The sequence below is a fragment of the Mesoplodon mirus genome (genome assembly GCF_964341445.2).
Source record: "Mesoplodon mirus genome assembly, chromosome: 8".
NCBI lineage: Eukaryota > Metazoa > Chordata > Mammalia > Artiodactyla > Ziphiidae > Mesoplodon > Mesoplodon mirus.
Genome location: NC_138984.1, coordinates 25,729,667 through 25,747,901, shown reverse-complemented (window position 1 = coordinate 25,747,901; position 18,235 = coordinate 25,729,667). Strand labels below are relative to the sequence as shown.

The window sequence follows — 18,235 nt, the reverse complement described above, 5'->3', positions numbered from 1 at the left end:
AATAAAATCACTTTATGCCACATATATAAACCAGGATTTTATTCAGACTGTCCTTTCCTCTTACAGAAACAATATTTTATATCTCTGAATCTACAAACAGAGAATTAAGCATTAACAAAATCATCTATGTCAAGGTTTGATATATTTCAAATTATTTGCTGGTTTTCTGGAAGTTCTATTTCCTGGTCTATATTTGCCCTGTGGGCAAAAGCTTTCTACCTGAATTTTATGAACAATCTTCATATTTTAAACAGCTCTTCCTGCTGATGCAGTCAAAACGAGTGGGGATTTTTCCTAAACCATCATAATTAGCAAATACCGCTTGGATTGGAATCAGAAACTGCACGTGATCAGTGTCATTCTCTCCCAGCTCTATGGTGGCACAGCAATGCATCCTCTAATCATGTATGAAACTCCCCAAATTGTGGAGTTTAGAGAGCAAGAAAATGCCTACAATACGGAAAGCAATGCTTTTAACAGACTACTGATTTCCATGCACTGAATTTAAATATTGGTACAGTAGACAATGTGCCTCCCATATATAATGGAAACATTCATAGGGAAGCATGCAGAAGATCCCCATTAGGGGAGGTTACTGTCCTCTTGCACATATAGAAAGGCTATAAGGGGTTTTCTTTCTCAAAGGGCTTTCAGAGGGTACACTGAGACCTTCTTACAAAGTCAATATAAAGGACTATTCCCCAGCGATATGTTGATGCTCTGGTTTCAAAACATTTAATAAACTTATTTTGTAGAAATAAATCAGAGATGAACAATATAAATATGTAAGGAAACTTAAACTATAATAAAGTAAATAGAGACAGGACTGTTGGAGGGAAATATTAAGTCAATTATTCTGGAATAGAGAGGCTTCAGGGAGGAATAATAACAACCTTTAAAAATAGAAAAATCATTCAGTCAATTAACCACGTACTTATTGCTTTCTAACCAGATGCTTGTATTGCGCTTGCCATTAGAGATGCAGACGAGACGTGGGGTCAACAGACAGTCCCTGTCATCAAAGATACTGTAGTCCAGTGATGGAGAGTGGGATTCTGCAATGACTACTAGGACAAATAAATCTATAATAATCACAATAAATGCAAATATTTTTCTGAATGTTATTAGTAGGTTATAATTTAGATTAAGGGGTCAGGAAAAGTATCTTTGAGGAAATCTTCTTAAGCTGAGAAAATAATAATAACCAAAAGTTCATTAGGTGTAACCGGAAGAAGGAAACTCTGGGGAAAAGCACTGACTGGTTTGCTTGGCTTGTAAGAGGAGTGGAAAGAAAGTCAGTGAAGAGAAAGAAGATGGGGAAAGTAGTTAGGATCCCTGGCAGCCAAGGGTCTAATATTTTATTTTGCTTTAGTGAAAACACTGAAAGGTTTTATTTTGCTTTAGTGAAAACACTGTATTAAAAAACAGGGAGATCTGGGCTTCCCTGGTGGTGCAGTGGTTGAGAGTCCGCCTGCCGATACAGGGGACACGGGTTCGTGCCCCGGTCTGGGAAGATCCCACATGCCGCGGAGCGGCTGGGCCCGTGAGCCATGGCTTCTGAGCCTGCGCGTCCGGAGCCTGTGCTCCACAACGGGAGAGGCCACGACAGTGAGAAGCCCGCGTAACGCAAAATAAAAAAAACAAAAACAGGGAGATCAAAATGGAAGCTCTTTTTTATAATTCAAGCTAGAGAAGTTGATGGCTTGGATTAAGGAGGTGGCAATGTGATATAAAAAGAAGGTGATGTTCTCTAAATGTGTTTTTGGCATAGAATCAAAGCATTTTCCCTTGAATTAGTAATGAGTAGTTTGAGGGGTTGTGACATTTAAGGATATATCCCAAATTTCTGATGGGTACAATAAAGTAAATGAATATACACATTATTTAAATGGGTAAGATTAAGTGCAGAAGAGATTAAGAAAATGAAAAGGTACATTCTGAGTGTGTTAAACTTGAGATTCCCCTGAGATTTCAGTGTGGTGATATCAAGGATGGAGATGAGGTCAGATTCATAAAATAGACTTAGAGATGAAATTTGAGAATCTAGTGAGATGTTCTACAAAACATGTATATTAAAAAAAGGTCTAGAACATAGCACTGAGAAATTATGTTATTTCTAAGATTATTTGCCAGCATGATTTTGAGAAGCAAGAAAGTTGAAGATTTTTAAGAATGTGATTATGGGATAAGGTTGGGGGGATAAATTGGGAGATTGGGACTGACATATATTCACTGTTATTTATAAAATAGGTAACTAATAAGAACCTGCTGTGTAGCACAGGGAACTATACTCAATGCTCTGTAATGGCCTATATGGGAAAAGAATCTAAAAGAAAAGAAAAAAAAGACTGGATCTATGTAACTGTATAAATGATTCACTTTGCTGTACACCTGAAGCTAACACAACATTGTAAATCAACTATACTCCAATAAAAAATTATAAAAAAAAGAATGTGATTATAAGATGCTCCACAAATTCAAGATTTTTATGAAGGGATGCAAGGACAGGTGGCAGCTGAGGGATAGTGAGAAACAGCGAAGAGTCAATGAATGGGAGACATCAAAAAGGGTTAAATGTTTCTCAAGTAGTTACTATAGGAAAAGAACGAGAGGGACAGGAGAATATAGTTGGAGAATTAGGTATTTGATTGAGTGATTTCAGATGTGATGCCATTTCAGACCGAGTTCTCTACAACTAACAGGACATGAACCAGGGCCAATGAAATAACTATAACAGAAGTGATTTACTCTAGTTACTGGTATTTTTTTTTTTCTTTTTAGTAGAATTTTGGAAGACTAAATTCTGTTTCTAATGGAGTTTGGAATCTCTTTCTGAAGTTATTGTTTTACTTTTAAAAGCAAAATAACTATCCAAAGCTTTTCTTAATTACTTTAGCAATAATTTTTCTTAAGGTAAAAAGGATTGGTTAACCAATTTTTCAAAATCATGCAAGCAGTATATAATCCTGTGACATCTAAGTAGTGGGCTTTTAATAAAAAGGAATTTTATGTTTTTCACCTCTGAAATGAATGAATTGTATTCATATATGCAAATTAGCAAAATCTATTAAGCCTAAATATATAATATAATTAAATTATATCCATTTTAAAAAATCCACTATTAGTATAATACAGGATCTAGCTAAGAGTTATTGTTAACTATGTATGAAAATATTGTAATGTGAAAATAATGTTATAGAACAAAATATCTCTTTCCCAATTGTTTTGTAAATCTGCTATAATCTAGGAGAAAATGTAAACCTTACCAAAAAATTGTCTCACCCCACTAATATGGCAACAACTAGAGTTGAAACAGCTCTCACTAAAACACTGAGTATCATAAAGACAATATAGAGGAGAGTAACAGAAACAATAGACACATCTTCAGAAAACAATAAAACGACTGTTGTGTAAGATAAAAGTTCCTACTGTATAGGAAGAAGGAAACTAGTTATTTTTCTTTTAATAAGAAAATTACCATTTACACAATAAGGTTGGCTGATCTGAAACACCTTTCCTTGCAGCACCTTTTCATGAACTACGTGGTTGATTTGGTGGCGAAGCTGAAACTGAAGCCAAGAAGATTCAGGTTATCTCTAACCTGAAGTATTATTGATCAGTCACTGGAACTTAGGATAATTATGACATTTCTTTTACCCTAGATTAGTTCTTTCTAAGAAAACATAAATTAAGTAAAACATTTAAAGATATATGCACTTCCTAGGCGAATAAAATAATGTCAAATGGTAGTGGGCTTAAATATCAGGGGAAACAAACAAACAAAAAACAGAGTAGTGGAAGCTCAGATAAACTCAAGAGCCTGTCTGATTTGACCAGACAAGGGTCCCCAATTCCAGGGATCTTGCTCAATAGCATCATTTTTTTAGGTATCTGTTATGCATCATTTGATGAATTTAAAAACAAAACAAAAAAAGAGACAAAAAACACCCATGTTTTCCCAATGAAATGGTGCTATTTGAAGCAAGAACTAGGAGAGTGCATAAATGTAGGCATTCTTCTTAAGAAGGTGGACCTTTAGAGTCATTTTCTTAATGTTCAATGTGATCTTCCTTTATGTGAATGAAGAATGTACTGGCCACTTACTAGCAGTGTGTTATTATCATCATTATGAATCCATTAGACATACTTAGGTGAGCTGAGTAACAGCCTTGTGACCAAATCCTCCTTCTTTTGCTTTTAGTGTAGCATTTAATAGAACACAAATTGTTCCTTATTTATTTTTGCCTATGGTAAAAATTCTAAGGAAATATAAAAGTCCTCTCCTTTGCCCTTGGATATCAATAGAAGTAGTGGATGTAGTGAGTTTTGAGTATTAAGTTGTTGCATGTTTGTCATTATTGTAACAAGTGAGTCACAGCTATATCTGATAAACCTAGTAGTAATAGTTATTAAATCTGGAATATTCCACCCTAAGTGTAAAGTTGCAGGGAGGGAGGGCAAAAAGGTCTAATGCTTAATAAAAGTATGCAGTTTCCATTGTCTTTGGAAGCTGTATTTTCCTCCTATACAATGACATGAAACACGGGCACACACATGCATATTAATACTAATACACACATAACCAGTCTGCAAAGTAGACATGTGGCATGGTTGCAGTAATTTTAGTTTGAAAGTTATCCCTGGAACACTCTACCATAGTGCTGTGCCTTAGTTGACTTCCTCCTGCCTTTCTTTACCCAATGGATTTCTCTTGCTACTGAAGCCTGTTTTGCCACACTCTGCAGGTAGCATATGCAGGAGAATAAATGTCTTTCTCTCCCAGTTGCCCTCAACCAATAACTGACAGCTGGAGTCTTTTCATCATCTCTCTTACTTTTTTTTTTTTTTTTTTTTTGCGGTATGCGGGCCCCTCACTCTTGTGGCCTCTCCCGTTGCGGAGCACAGGCTCCGGATGCGCAGGCTCAGTGGCCATGGCTCACGGGCCCAGCCGCTCCGTGGCATGTGGGATCTTCCCGGACTGGGGCACGAACCCTTGTCCCCTGCATCGGCAGGCAGACTCTCAACCACTGCATCACCAGGGAATCCCTCCCTTACATTTTAAGGAGAGTAACTCTGAGGTGTACGTCCTACACTGGCTGCCAGAGTCTCTCCAATGGAAAGAAGCTCCAGTCACTCATGATGGCAGCTGACTTTACTGATTCTCCTGTCTCATTTCCATATTCCCTTACTGGTGAGTCCCTCACCTCCAAAATAAACTATCAATATTTTCACACAAATCCTTGTCTCAGGGTCAGCTTCTGCTTCTGGAAGAGCCCAAACTAAGACATATGTCACACATGACTTTTAACTTAATAACCCTGAGAATATTTGCAATTTCAACTCAATTCTTAGGTCCAAATTGCAAATAATTTTGCTAACATAGACCTTTTGTGGTTTGATATGTTATTTAAGCACTTATAATGATCTTCACACATAATAGATAAGGTAAAAATGTAGGTATGAAAAGTAGGTATATGTTTGTATTAAAGTTATACCAGCCTACTTAAAATACTGAATTCACCATTAATTTTTCCAGTTCAGCAGTATTTTAATTGGTGTGAAGCTATCCTAATGTTTTAAAAGTTGAGAAAATAGTAAGAAGTGTGTCTGCTTGATATTTATTGAAACGCTGCCAATAGCAGTTCATCAATCTGTTAATCTTCTAGCAGTTATTCACCAGGTAGGAAAGGTGCAGTCAAAATATTTTCCCTAATTTTTTTTTTCACTTTTAAGAAGATCAGACTCTTTAGAGTCTGTTGGTCACCAGATCCATCAACCATCTAGGAAAATGGTGCCTTTCATGGCTCAATCAGAGCCTCATCTAAATTTCAGCAGAAATCTGTAACTTCAAGCTGCCATCCCCACTCCTGTTTCCATGGGAATAGACTTCAGATGAGGGAAAAGAAAAAATGGACGGGGTTAGGAGCTTTCAAATAGTCACTCAAAATCATGATGAGGTTTTCAGAGCTTCTTTCCTAGGTGATTATTTTGTAGCCTCTTAACCCCTTTTTGCCAGTCTGTTTCCATGGAAATATGACAAAAATGGCTGTCCAAGCCTCCAGCAGAGATTATTAGCATTCTTATGAATTTCAGCTTTGCCTGCTGTCTAGACTGGGCAAGATCTTTTACTATCAGTTTTACATATTACCTACACTGTTTCTACTCACTGTCTTTTTTCTTTATCATTTTTACTTCTTCGAGAGTTCCCTTCACAAATTTATACTTATGATCAAGATCAAATTTATCATGACATCACTGAAAAAAGCTTGTTTTACATTTTAATATTTGAACCGGCTGTAGAGACCGTCAGAAGTTTTAGAGACCGACAGAAGGAACATTATTTAGTTATTGGACTCAATGTCTGTTAGATAGGTGTTGATAGACGTGCAGCAAGAATCATATTTAAAATATTTAGCAACTGTTAAGACACAGCACTGAAACCAAGTGGGACACTGTGGGCTCCTGGGATCTGGAGTCTTTCTGTTTAGCCTCCGTGACCTTCCCTGAGTTCCAAAGGGCAGGTTCAACCAGTTGCTAATCAGGGAAGGGAGGAGAGTCAGAGACAAGGAAGGAGCAGCCAAGAAACAGTAGGGTCCTGGGATACAAATAACAATATCTTTGTGCTCTTTACAGAACGAAAACCTCCAACACATGGAAATTGTTAGCATTCATTCCAGATTAAAGGAACCAGAATAGCTCCTCAAGACACCAACTGAGGCCAGATTAAAGGAATGGAGGCCCTGCACACACCCTAATCTTATCAGCAATCCCACCCTTGAACCACTGTTATAGAACTCCTCTCTAAACTCACTAAACCCTCGGGGTTGGGACACACAGTTTTGAGGGCAAGAGCCTGCTTTTTCCCCCTCTGCCTGGCACAGCAATAAAGCTATTCTTCACCCAAACTGTGTCTCCGAGGTTCGATACGGCACTGGTGCACAGAGACAGAGCTTTCGGCATCTGCACCAACCAATCAGAGCAACAGGTTGGTCCCACTTAAATTATCAGCCCTATTTTATAACAACCAATAAGTTGTTAAACTAAAAGTAGCCCTATATAAGATGAGTATAGCACTAGACCCAAATAAATTATCCAGCGCCACAAACTGAGCTCCTATAAAACTTACAAAAGAGCATACAAGAGAAAAGGATAGAAAAACATAGCAATTCGTCTTCTTAAAAATCAGAGTGCATATTCTTTTATATGAAGGTCATTTGAAAATCAAAATCATTCTTATTACTGAAGACATTATGCTAAAAGATAGAGAAAGAATACATATGGGTCTTTGACAGCACCTCTGGCAAGATATCTTGTGTTGAATGTGAAAAAATAACAGCACACTACATACACAGTTTCATCTGTTGTACCTTCTGAAATTTGCTGAGCAGCTCAATCTACAATTTTTGCTAGGGGAAACCTTAAAGTTCTGGTTGACCTTATAAAGTACTTTCATTCTTCAGAACTCTTATTATTCTATAGTTGGAGCATTTTACCTATAAGGTCTTGTCTTATGAATTTGAATTGAAAAAAACAAGTTTCAATGTGTAATTATCTGAGTTAGTGCATTCCTAATTTAAATTTAACAGCAACTAACTCACTATCAAAACTAATCTTTATTGATGTTTTCAACTAAATAGATCACAACAATAAAATAAAGCAGTCTGATTTATTTTCCAAATCATCATCACTACTCTCAAATGCAGTCTGGCATAGTGGTTAAACACATGGCCATTGAGGGCAGGATTTGGTCAGCAAGCCAAATCTGGCTTTTAGCTTGCTTGTGTAAATAAAGTTTTACTGGAACACATTCATACCCATTCTCCCATTCCTGTGTTTTTTTTTTTTAATTGTCTATGGCTGCTTATCTACTAAAAGGAGAGAGTTGAGTAGTTGTCACAAAAACCACATTGCAGAAAAAGCCTGAATATTTATTCTCTGGTCTTTTAAGCAAAAGTTTGCTGACCCTTGCTCAATCCTATAATTATAAGATTACACCATTTCCAGAGAAGACGCTTTAAAGTTGGAGTCTTTTTCTTTTTAATTCTAAAAGCAGTCTATTAATAATGGATAAAAACGTGATTGCCTGCTGTCTGTACTTACATCCATAAACTCCACATTGGCTTTGGGACCAGTTGTTTCATTAAGAATCTTAATAGCCACAGGAATCTTCACTGTTTCTCCTTCAGGGACCCAAATACCCTTGGGAGGAAAAAAGTTCACATTAAATCTATATTAAGACATACAACATTTAGACCAGAAACAAAATTTGATTAAACACTTGACCTATTAATACCTTAAAAAATAATTTAGAAGTTCCATATTTTGTCATTCAATCAACAAATGTTTTTCAAGCACCTGTTATATGTCATAAGTTACTTGGTAACTTTGTTTTCTGCTTTCATTACCTGAAGGTGGATCATATGTGTATTCTGCTTTCAAGGTGTTTATGTTATTATCAAGTTCAATTTGTGTACATGAAAAAGGCTTTGAATAGTAAAAAAAAAAAAAAAAGAAAAAAGAAAAAACGTTGAAATAATATATAATAATAATATTTGACTTGGATGATATCATCAACTTCTCACAACTTTGAGAAAGCTGTTCTGATTTTTGAACTTCAATTGTCTTATTTGTAATTTAGAAGACTGGGCTAATTAATGTTGGAGGTTCTTTTCAGTTTTAATATTATCTAATTATTCTGCAACTAAAAATAAAATGAAATAAAAAAACATATTCTTATGTATCAAAATTCAGATTGATTTAAGAATTAATTTTCTAAGGTGATTGTTTAAGAATTAGTTTTCAGGGCAATTTACATTCCCAACAAGAGAGCATGAGGGTTCCCTTTTCTCCACACCCTCTCCAGCATTTATTGTTTGTAGATTTTTTGATGATGGCCATTCTGACCTGTGTGAGGTGATATCACATTGTAGTTTTCGTTATTTTTGTTTGTTTGTTTTGTTTTGTTTTTGCTGTATGTGGGCCTCTCACTGTTGTGGCCTCTCCCGTTGCGGAGCACAGGCTCCGGACGGGCAGGCTCAGCGGCCATGGCTCACAGGCCCAGCCACTTTGCAGCATGTGGGATCTTCCTGGACAGGGGCACGAACCCGTGTCCCTTGCATTGGCAGGCGGACTCTCAACCACTGAGCCACCAGGGAAGCCCCACATTGTAGTTTTGATTTGCATTCCTCAAATAATTAGTGATGTTGAGCATTTTCTCATGTGTTTGTTGGACATCTGTATGTCTTCTTTGGAGAAATATCTATTTAGGTTTTCTGCCCATTTTTGGATTGGGTTGTTTGCTTTTTTGATATTGAGCTGCATGAGCTGTTTGTATATTTTGGAAATTAATCCTTTATCAGTTGCTTCATTTGCAAATATTTTCTCTCATTCTGAGGGTTGCCTTTTCGTCTTGTTTATGGTTTCTTTTGCTGTGCAAAAGCTTTTAAGTTTAATTAGGTCCCATTTATTTTTGTTTTTATTCTCATTACTCTAGGAGGTGGGTCAAAAAAGATCAGCTAATAATTTTGAATTTAACTGAACAAAATATGTAGAACAAGAGATTTAGAAACTTTTGCATTTTGACCAAAGAATAAAAGTTTTATTTTAAAGAGGTTACATTACTTTTGGAAAATTCAAGAGAGAAAATTAAAGTTTATATTCCAATTGTTAATAATTTCCATTAAATAAATTTGTCTTAAATATAAAAAAATAACATTTTAAGATGTAAAGTTCTTAAGATCTGACATATTTTAGCCAACATGTTTGTAAAAATGTAGGCTTGTATATAGCTTTGAGAAACTTGTCAAAGCAAATTTTGGGAATTGAAGTAATGGACATTACAAGAAGGATTTAGTACTATACAAACAGAGCTTCTTATTCTTGTTGTTTACCATTAAAAATAAATTTCACCACAATTAACCTTGGGCCTGGCCTTTGAATTGGTTTTGTAATTAAGTTAAATAAGTAAACATGCAAATGCTATCATTCAAGCTCTCCCTTTCCAGAAATATATCTCTTATTAAAAACCCATGTTGTCACCCTCTCCTTCTAGCTAACCTGAACTTAGAGAAAAGAAAGAAGAGCACATTGCCCAGGTCTCTCGGGGATCTCCTCTTGTGTAGGGGTAAAGGTAAGTGAGTTGGATCTGGTTATTTTGGAAAAGGACAAATTTGACAAAGGGAGATGATATCAAAAGGAGCTCAGAGGCACTGAGAGAATGAACTATATTTTGGCTTTGCATCCTGGTTTCCTGCTTTCTCATAACTGTATCCAACTTAGGTTAGTCAATAAAAGTTAATTAACTCATTTGTTCAGCAACTTCTCAATACTATAAAGATTCTCCTCTCTGAATATTAAAGAGGAAGTTAGGTTGGCTAGAACAATAACTTTGGCTATTATTTAAAACAAGTCTGAAACAAAACTGAGAATAACTGATGGTATGTGTTATTTTCTACTTACTTTATAAACAGTTCCAAAAGCACCTGAACCAAGTACTTTTACTCTTTTGAGCTCAGTTTCTTTCAAAATACGTAGTTGAGCTTGATTAGGCGCTGTACCACTGGGTGTTAAGGGTTCTACCAACTACAAAGCAAAAAGAGTACAGGTTATACTACTTTCGATCCAACAATCAGTGTTCCTCTCTTTTTCTCTCTGTTTGGTTCACTTTCTCACACATAGAAAACACACAGAAGACCACTTTTCCTTGACAAACAATATGTTTGTAAAATGAATCACTCACAATTCCTTCTGACTCTACCCTTTCTCTTCTCATGCTGTTCACCTGGGTGAACACAAGTAAAAAATGTGTACCTACCTTGAGGCATACTAGTCTAGGGGATTTTCCCCCCCACTTTTTATAGAAATTTAGAGACTAATTAGTGGCTCTTAATTATACTTTTTCATGCTTCTTCCTTTTGGAAAACTTCAGCTGAGACTTAGAGATTTTACTTATGCCAGTGTACTCTATCAAAGTTTTTTCTCATTTCAGGAAATTCAATACATAAAAATTAAATAAATACAATTTTTAAAAATTAAAAAAAGCTATCTTCTTATCATTTAATACCTAGCAGGGAAGTCAGGACAGACATGTCAGAAGAGAAGAAAACAAGTTAGCACAATGTCAATACACCAAGACAGTGTTTCTAAATCTTTCATGTACATATGAATTACCAGAGTTTTTTTTGTTAAAATGCAGATTCTGGTTCAGTAGATATGGATTTGTGGCTGAAATCTGCATTTTTACAAAACTCCAGGAGATTCCTCTTTATGATGATGGTCCTTGAACACATTTTAAGTAGCAAGGCTCTAGAGCACCTTCTAGGTTAAAAATTCTAAAATGCTATGAATTGATTCTAGATCATAAATGAATTCTATGAAATGCAGAGGAATAAAATAACCACTGGGGAGTGAGGTTTGCTTTTTGTGGCTTCCTAAAAGGAGGCACACATAAAAATTGGTCTTGAGATAATAAAAATGGATGGACATGGGGGAGGACACTGCCACCAGGAAGAGCAGTTTGGACACAGCATCAGGGAGAAGGACAGGTCTGAAGGGTGAGATTAGGGTGGGAAATACCACATCCTAAAGTGGGCTGGGTAGCCAAAAGGGGTAAAATTAGGCTGATAATTTTAGATGTCATAGCTTAGATGCCATTGCCAGAGAGGATGGGTAAGCAGGAGAAAGGTATGTAAATGTGTGCCAATTTCTTGACTATGTGAACACAAAAATGTAGACAGAAGAGAGACTCTGGGTACCAAAAAGTTTATACTTTATGTTAAAATTTTAGAGTTTTGTCTATGCTTGAGGGAAAAGGCAAGTCAGAGAAACAAGAGCTTTTTTAAAATTTATTTTTAAGTTAAATAAAAGAACTAAACTTTAAAAACAGACAAATAGCTTGTTCTGCCTCAGCATAAGGAAATAATTAAGGCCTACTCCTACTCACATTGTCTTGAAAACCTCCACAGTATTTCAAAATGTCTGGTTATAAGGCTAACTGCACTGCGGTCCTCAGCTTGGTTATTATTATCACGCTTCTGTGAACATCATGGTCTACTTAATTAGTTAAACAGAATCTTGAATATAGGTAAAGTTTAGGGATGTTAGCAAGAATTTGGGAAAGGTGATAAAAATTATCAATATTCTTAAGCTATTTTTTAACAGTGTGGCAACGAATACACTTTTATTTCAATTTAAAATTTATCTTGTAATAATGCATATAACCACATTCAAATCCCATAAATCTCAGAAAGATTCACACAATTCTTTAACAAATCTGAAAAAAATCTCATGCAGAGGATCCCATTCACTTGAATCCTGCTGTGCAGAATTTCTTTTGTAGATTTTGATACACATACTATGTATACAGTAAGAAACTTTTATAAAAGTTTAAAAGTTATAAAACTTTTAAATCATATACAAAAGTCATACAAAAATCATATGCAAGATTGGGGACTGGATTTTAGCAGTTTAGGCTAGATAGACTTAAAAATGTATATACATGTATTATATATATGCGTATACTGTGCAATAATTTCATATTTTGAAAACTTTACAATTCTACCCGCAATTTTATTAAGTATCATTCAATTTTTTTCTACAAACACATTTTTCCCCCCAGGAATTTGAGCATTATACCATTAAAAGAGCACAGTTTTATTTTATGACCCAGTATGGTAGAAAGACAATTGAGTTTAAATTTGTGGGTTTGTATATCATTGTTGCCACTTACAGGCTTAGAACGCAATTTGCCTTTCCTGGCCCTTCATTTCACATCTGTGAAATTGGTATACCAATAATTATCTTAGAAGATTGTTAAAGGATGAAATGGTATATACATAGTTGGAAAACTCTAGAACATTACCTGTCATAATATAGACACCAAACCTGTCACTCTTCAAGGGATAGAATTTTACCTCATTAATACATTTCTAAATCACAGCATCTATCAAAGCATCAAGCTTATAGTGCATCTCAGTAAGTGTATATTGAAAAAAAGATTTTCTACTTTTATGCATGCAACAGAAAAAAACAATCTGGGTCAACATGATTTTGGGAAGTGTATCAATTTTAAAAACCTTCCAACAAAATATCAGGCTTTAACAAAGTTTTCACAACTGAGGCAGATTTTTAGCTTCAGTATTTAAGAACTTAAGTTGAACCTCTTAAGAATTCCTCTTCTATTTAGATGGTAGAAAATCACAGTTATTTACTTTTACTGGGAGAAAGATAAGAATTCAACAATTAGCTAATTTAGTCCTAAGCAATAACTTTCTATAAAAAATAGAATATGCTTATAAAACCAATCAGTATGTGTTTATTTAGTAATGAAATGCCAATTTGGAGGGCATTATTAGAAAGCACCATATTAACAGCACAAAACAAAATAACTATTTTCATAGCAATGAATTTTTCCTACACATAGTTAAGAGACAGAATTTGTCTTCTATTTATCCAATCACCTAAATATCCACTGCTATTCCAAACCTTTCATTCCTTTCCAACTCTAGTTTATTTACTTCACTTTTCAGAATTCTTTCAGTGACTGCTCCAAGCTGTCCATAAGGGAGAATTCTACCTGCCTCCACCATCCTAGCTAACCTGAAAATATGCACAGCACATGTGCTGTGCCCAAACTTTTATTCATGTTCACATGTACAAGGCTGAAAGTGATCAAGTTGATCTTTTGTAACATCCAGCTCAAGTCGGAATCATTACTATGTTCACTCCGTGTATATAACTACCATTTTTATGCTTGAATGTGTCTATTTAATTTCAGATAACTTCAATCATTAGAAAGAAGTATCTTCTTATATGTAACTGTATAGTAGCTTTCTGAAACTTTCAAATAATTCTATCCAGATTTAACTTTTGGGGGAAAAGAGCTAAAATTTAATTCATTATCAGTGTGAGAAACATATGAATGAATGAATATTCCCATTCCTTTCAGTGTTAAGAGGAAAAGTCAAAATGTCACACTGACAGTGAGATAGAAAAAAATGTAAAGAAAGCAGACTGTCTCAGTACAGATTTGCTCTGAAATGTTCAGATAGGCATGGAGACGTGTATCAGGAGAAAGAGATAGGACTCGAGTTGAGAAGAATATGGTAACACATGGTCTTCTGCAATTGTTTTTCCCCTATAACCTTTATGGTGAAAACGATCATCTTGTATGCTAGAGAATTCAGTGTGGCAATACAAAAGAAATTATAGTATTTTATGGATAATTTACATATTCACAATAACTAACATGCATAATATTAAATGCATCTCATAAATAGTGTGATAAGGCCTATGTGATTACAAAACTAAGCTTTATCTTGAAGCTTATCTTTTCCCTGCTGCTATAATGAGATCAGTGACTACCAATTTAATAGCCCTAATTAAAGCATAAATTGCTTGCCAATCTGGCTTTATTTTAAACCAAAAAAATTCTATCGCTTTCTAACATTTTTCTAGTTCTTCTACTGAGATATTCTCTGACTCAGATATTTTGTAGTTCTGCTATTTGTATATCCTAGAGCTTGTTAATGGACCCCTGTCCCCAAAAGAAACAGATCTGGCCCAATATGATAATTTCCTTGACCCCTGTTATTTGCCCTCTTCAAGCCATGAGCCTGCCTTGACTACACTTATTATATATTTTGATTTTCCATCAACTTTGTATACCATACTATAAAATATAAACCCTCAGCAGGAAATTGAGTATAACTTTCTCTTGGATTAAAACACTGAGTATCTAAACCTTCTAAACCTAATGAAAATCCCTAAACACTTGAAGAGAAGAAATGAACACCTCACCTCTGTTTCCAGGAATCTTCTTAAGGCTCTTTTCTTTTTGATGCTCTTCCTTCTAACATAAACTGCAAATGTTAGACCCACGATGACCATGATGAAGAGCCCGCCAATGACTCCGGCTGCAATTAGAGGAGTCCTGCCAACCAGAATGGAAAAGAAAAGAAAAAAAGTATGAAGGGAGAAAAGACAGAGGAAGAAGAAAAAACAGTTGGACAAGCCATTATCCACATATCACAAGTCTAGTCAATTAGAAGAAATGCAAATTAAAAACTCATTAAAGATTTCACAAAACTTTTCTCATGGTAAAAACTGTACCTGTTTTTTGTTTTGCTTTGTTTTTTAATAATAAACCATGCACAGACAACTAATCTTTGGGGATGAGCAACCACAACATGCCATTTGATGAAAAAATGTAAAATTTAATGACAAAATGAAGAATGTATGCCAAATTTTTGATATAGGATAATTTTAAATCATTTTAATTTTACTTTTAACTATAAAGAAGTAGAAATGCATTTAAATAGTATTGTTGTGGTTTATAATATTATTTTCAACATTTTCTCTAAAGCAGGCTTTCTCAACAGTGGCACTATTGACATTTGGGGCTGGATACTTGTTCATTCTGGGGACTGTCTTGCCTTTTAGGATGTTTAACAGCATCCTTGGTCTCCATCCACTAGAAGCCAGCAACACCTCCATCCTCTAGTCATGACTGTCTCCAGACATTGTAAAATGTCTGTGAAAATCACTGCCAGTTGAGAACTACTGGTCTAAACCAAAAATGAGTGGTCTGAGGACCTATGAACCCCACATCTCTGGTATACAGAGATACCAACAGAGAAATTCATTGACAAAAGTGTTATTTCAAACTCTGGCAAGGGCAACTGTGCTGGGACAAAGGGTACGAGAAAGATGAAGACTGGGTCAGATGGGTTTTCAGAGTTATGATGACTGGAGTAAGCATTATTATTAAAAGTATGACTAAGCATCATATACCCATGAAAGAGGTCTACACACTAAGTATTAAATAAAAATATGTAAATAGTATTAAAAAGGGATTATGAAGAAATTGACTGGAGATTTTTATTCTTAAAATGTTTCTCTAATTAGCTAATGTATACTTTTGAAACTGATCACTTTTTGTTTTCCAAGATAAATGTTTTGCTTGCTTGAAAAGTAATGTTTATGGTCTTAACTTCTTGTTCTAGAGTAGAGTAGTATCTATGAGCTTTCTGTAGTCAGATCCCTGAAAGATATTCATTTCATATGCCATAGCAAACAGTTCAGAGTAAAATACATAGGTATTGACTATGAAGTCATGATAAATATCAAAACTAAAAAATAATTCCCTGAATCCTCATGCTTTCCATAGTAAAGTGTTTTATATTTTATATTCCTATTTATAGAAGAACCTACTCTATACAGCTCCCTCCTTCAGAGAAAAAAAAAATTACTTGTTCTTGAAAGGTAAACTTTTGCTCAAAGACAGATCGAAAGCAGATGATCCTAAATAGAATTTTTAAACTTTAAAGAGCTCTGGAAAAAAAATCTGGGTAACTTCTTCTATAAATTAAGTCATGTCTTTTAAACATTATAACTGTTTAAACATTATAACCAGTTATATGTATTTCAGAAAATATTTTAGTTTTCAACCCAAGGCATAATTTTCAGCTCAAGTGCCTAACACATCCCTGAAAAGCCACTACTATAAAAAGAACTGTATTTTTGTTTCCTGAGTCCAATTTTTTATTTCAAAGGATTTATGTATGATTGAGAATAGTCCCCAGTATTTTGTTAATTGTGGATTTGAACTAAACTCTAAACTTCCTCTGCTTATCTATTTTGCAAAAGAATAAATGGTATGTATTTATGACAATATTTGTCAGTCACTGTAAATTAAAAGAAAATTCTTTTTTTTTCATTTTAAGAATGATCACTTCCAATAGAACAAAACAAGATCCCTGACTCTATCTTTTTTTTTTTCATCTAATTTGGATGGATATCAGTTATCATATCATTACTACTAGTTTAGTCATGGCAATGAAAATAAAACATTCAAAAACTCAATAGACAGTAATTTCTATGATTTTTTGGTTAGATTTTAGTTTTGATATTTTCCCTCAGCAGTTCCTTGGCTGACTTGCATTCCTCTAGCTTTTTTCTTCTTTTACCACTCTGCAAGAATGAGAAAGGTACAACCAACCTGAAGAAACAAATAACTAGAGTTTCTGCACCTAAAACTCATACATAAATGATTTTTTGGACATTTTAAGAAGCCAAACTCTTCTTATTCCAGAGAAAGTTACTCTTGAAAAAGAACATTAACCAAAAGGAAGCAAAATTAAATTGAAAAGGGACAATGTTCTATAAGAAAACTTGCTCGTTCTCTTTAATGAGTGATTATCATGAAAAAAGGTACTGATCTTGATTAAGAAGACTTAATATTCACAAAACCAGACATGAAATGCAACCCTGGCCTGGACTCTAGCATGGACAAGTCAACTGTACAGAATTTTTTTAGATAACTTGAGAAATTAGAATATGGATTAGATAGTAGATGAAATAAAAATGTGTTGGCATGTAAAGACGTGGATCAGAAATTGAAAAGACTGAGTTACAAAACAGTAGGATTTAATCAGAAAAAAATGCATATACACATACACGTATATGTGTGCAAAAAGATCTGGAAGAATGTACAATAAGACACTATGACTCTAGTGTTCTTATTTTTGTATTTTTACTTTTGTGCATTCTCTAATATTCTACAATATATTTATTTTCCCTTTGAAGTAAAAGTTAATTAAATTTAAGAAAAATACAGAAAACATAAATCATTGTCTAAAAGCTTAGTTTTACAATAATGGCCTTGTTTTCTTTCTTTCTTTCTTTCTTTTTTTTTTTTTTGAATGTTTACTTTGCATCTTTTCAATTAAGAATTCATTTTGCTATTCCCTGTCCACTTTTATGATCTAAGTGCTTCTGCAGGTATTTTCTATTCATTATAGCTTAATGTGTCTGAGACATTTAATTACCACTATGTTTCTTACAATTAACACTATGTTTTATAAGACCACTCTAATCTGAAAAGTTACACTACTTACACATTTCCTGTGTCTCCCTCAATTTTGATGATTCCTAGATATTTGTAGGTGTAGGATAGATGCCCTTTTTTTTTTTTTTCCTGAGAGTTAATGCTTCACTCTTTATGAGGATCCTTTGGATAAAAGGGATAGAGCTACTTAAGTTGCTTTTTAAAATTACTGTATATCCCCCCTAGGTCTCATGCTGACTATTGCCAACTAGGCTATATTCCTGAAAGAGAGTGTGTTCCACTTATATGTTAGTCAGAGTAGCCTCCAAGAGGCTAAACTGTGACACTAATGAAATAAAAACCAAGAGACCTCGAATACTCTGTAATCCCTTATCTGTAACAGGATTATTA

At 34.6% G+C, this 18,235-nt stretch overlaps 1 protein-coding gene across 2 annotated transcripts in view; it reads right to left on the bottom strand.

Annotated features, from left to right (window-relative positions):
* The window catches only part of ERBB4 (erb-b2 receptor tyrosine kinase 4), a gene marked incomplete at both ends in the record, with an annotated part of 1,148,799 nt that overhangs the window by 220,638 nt on the left and 909,926 nt on the right, over positions 1-18,235 (bottom strand). For both annotated transcript variants that reach the window (XM_082631569.1, XM_082631570.1), the window contains 3 exons: positions 8,101-8,199; positions 10,459-10,581; positions 14,797-14,929. In XM_082631569.1, coding sequence (XP_082487695.1) covers positions 8,101-8,199; positions 10,459-10,581; positions 14,797-14,929 — 355 coding nt within the window. The remainder of the gene's footprint in view (positions 1-8,100; positions 8,200-10,458; positions 10,582-14,796; positions 14,930-18,235) is intronic.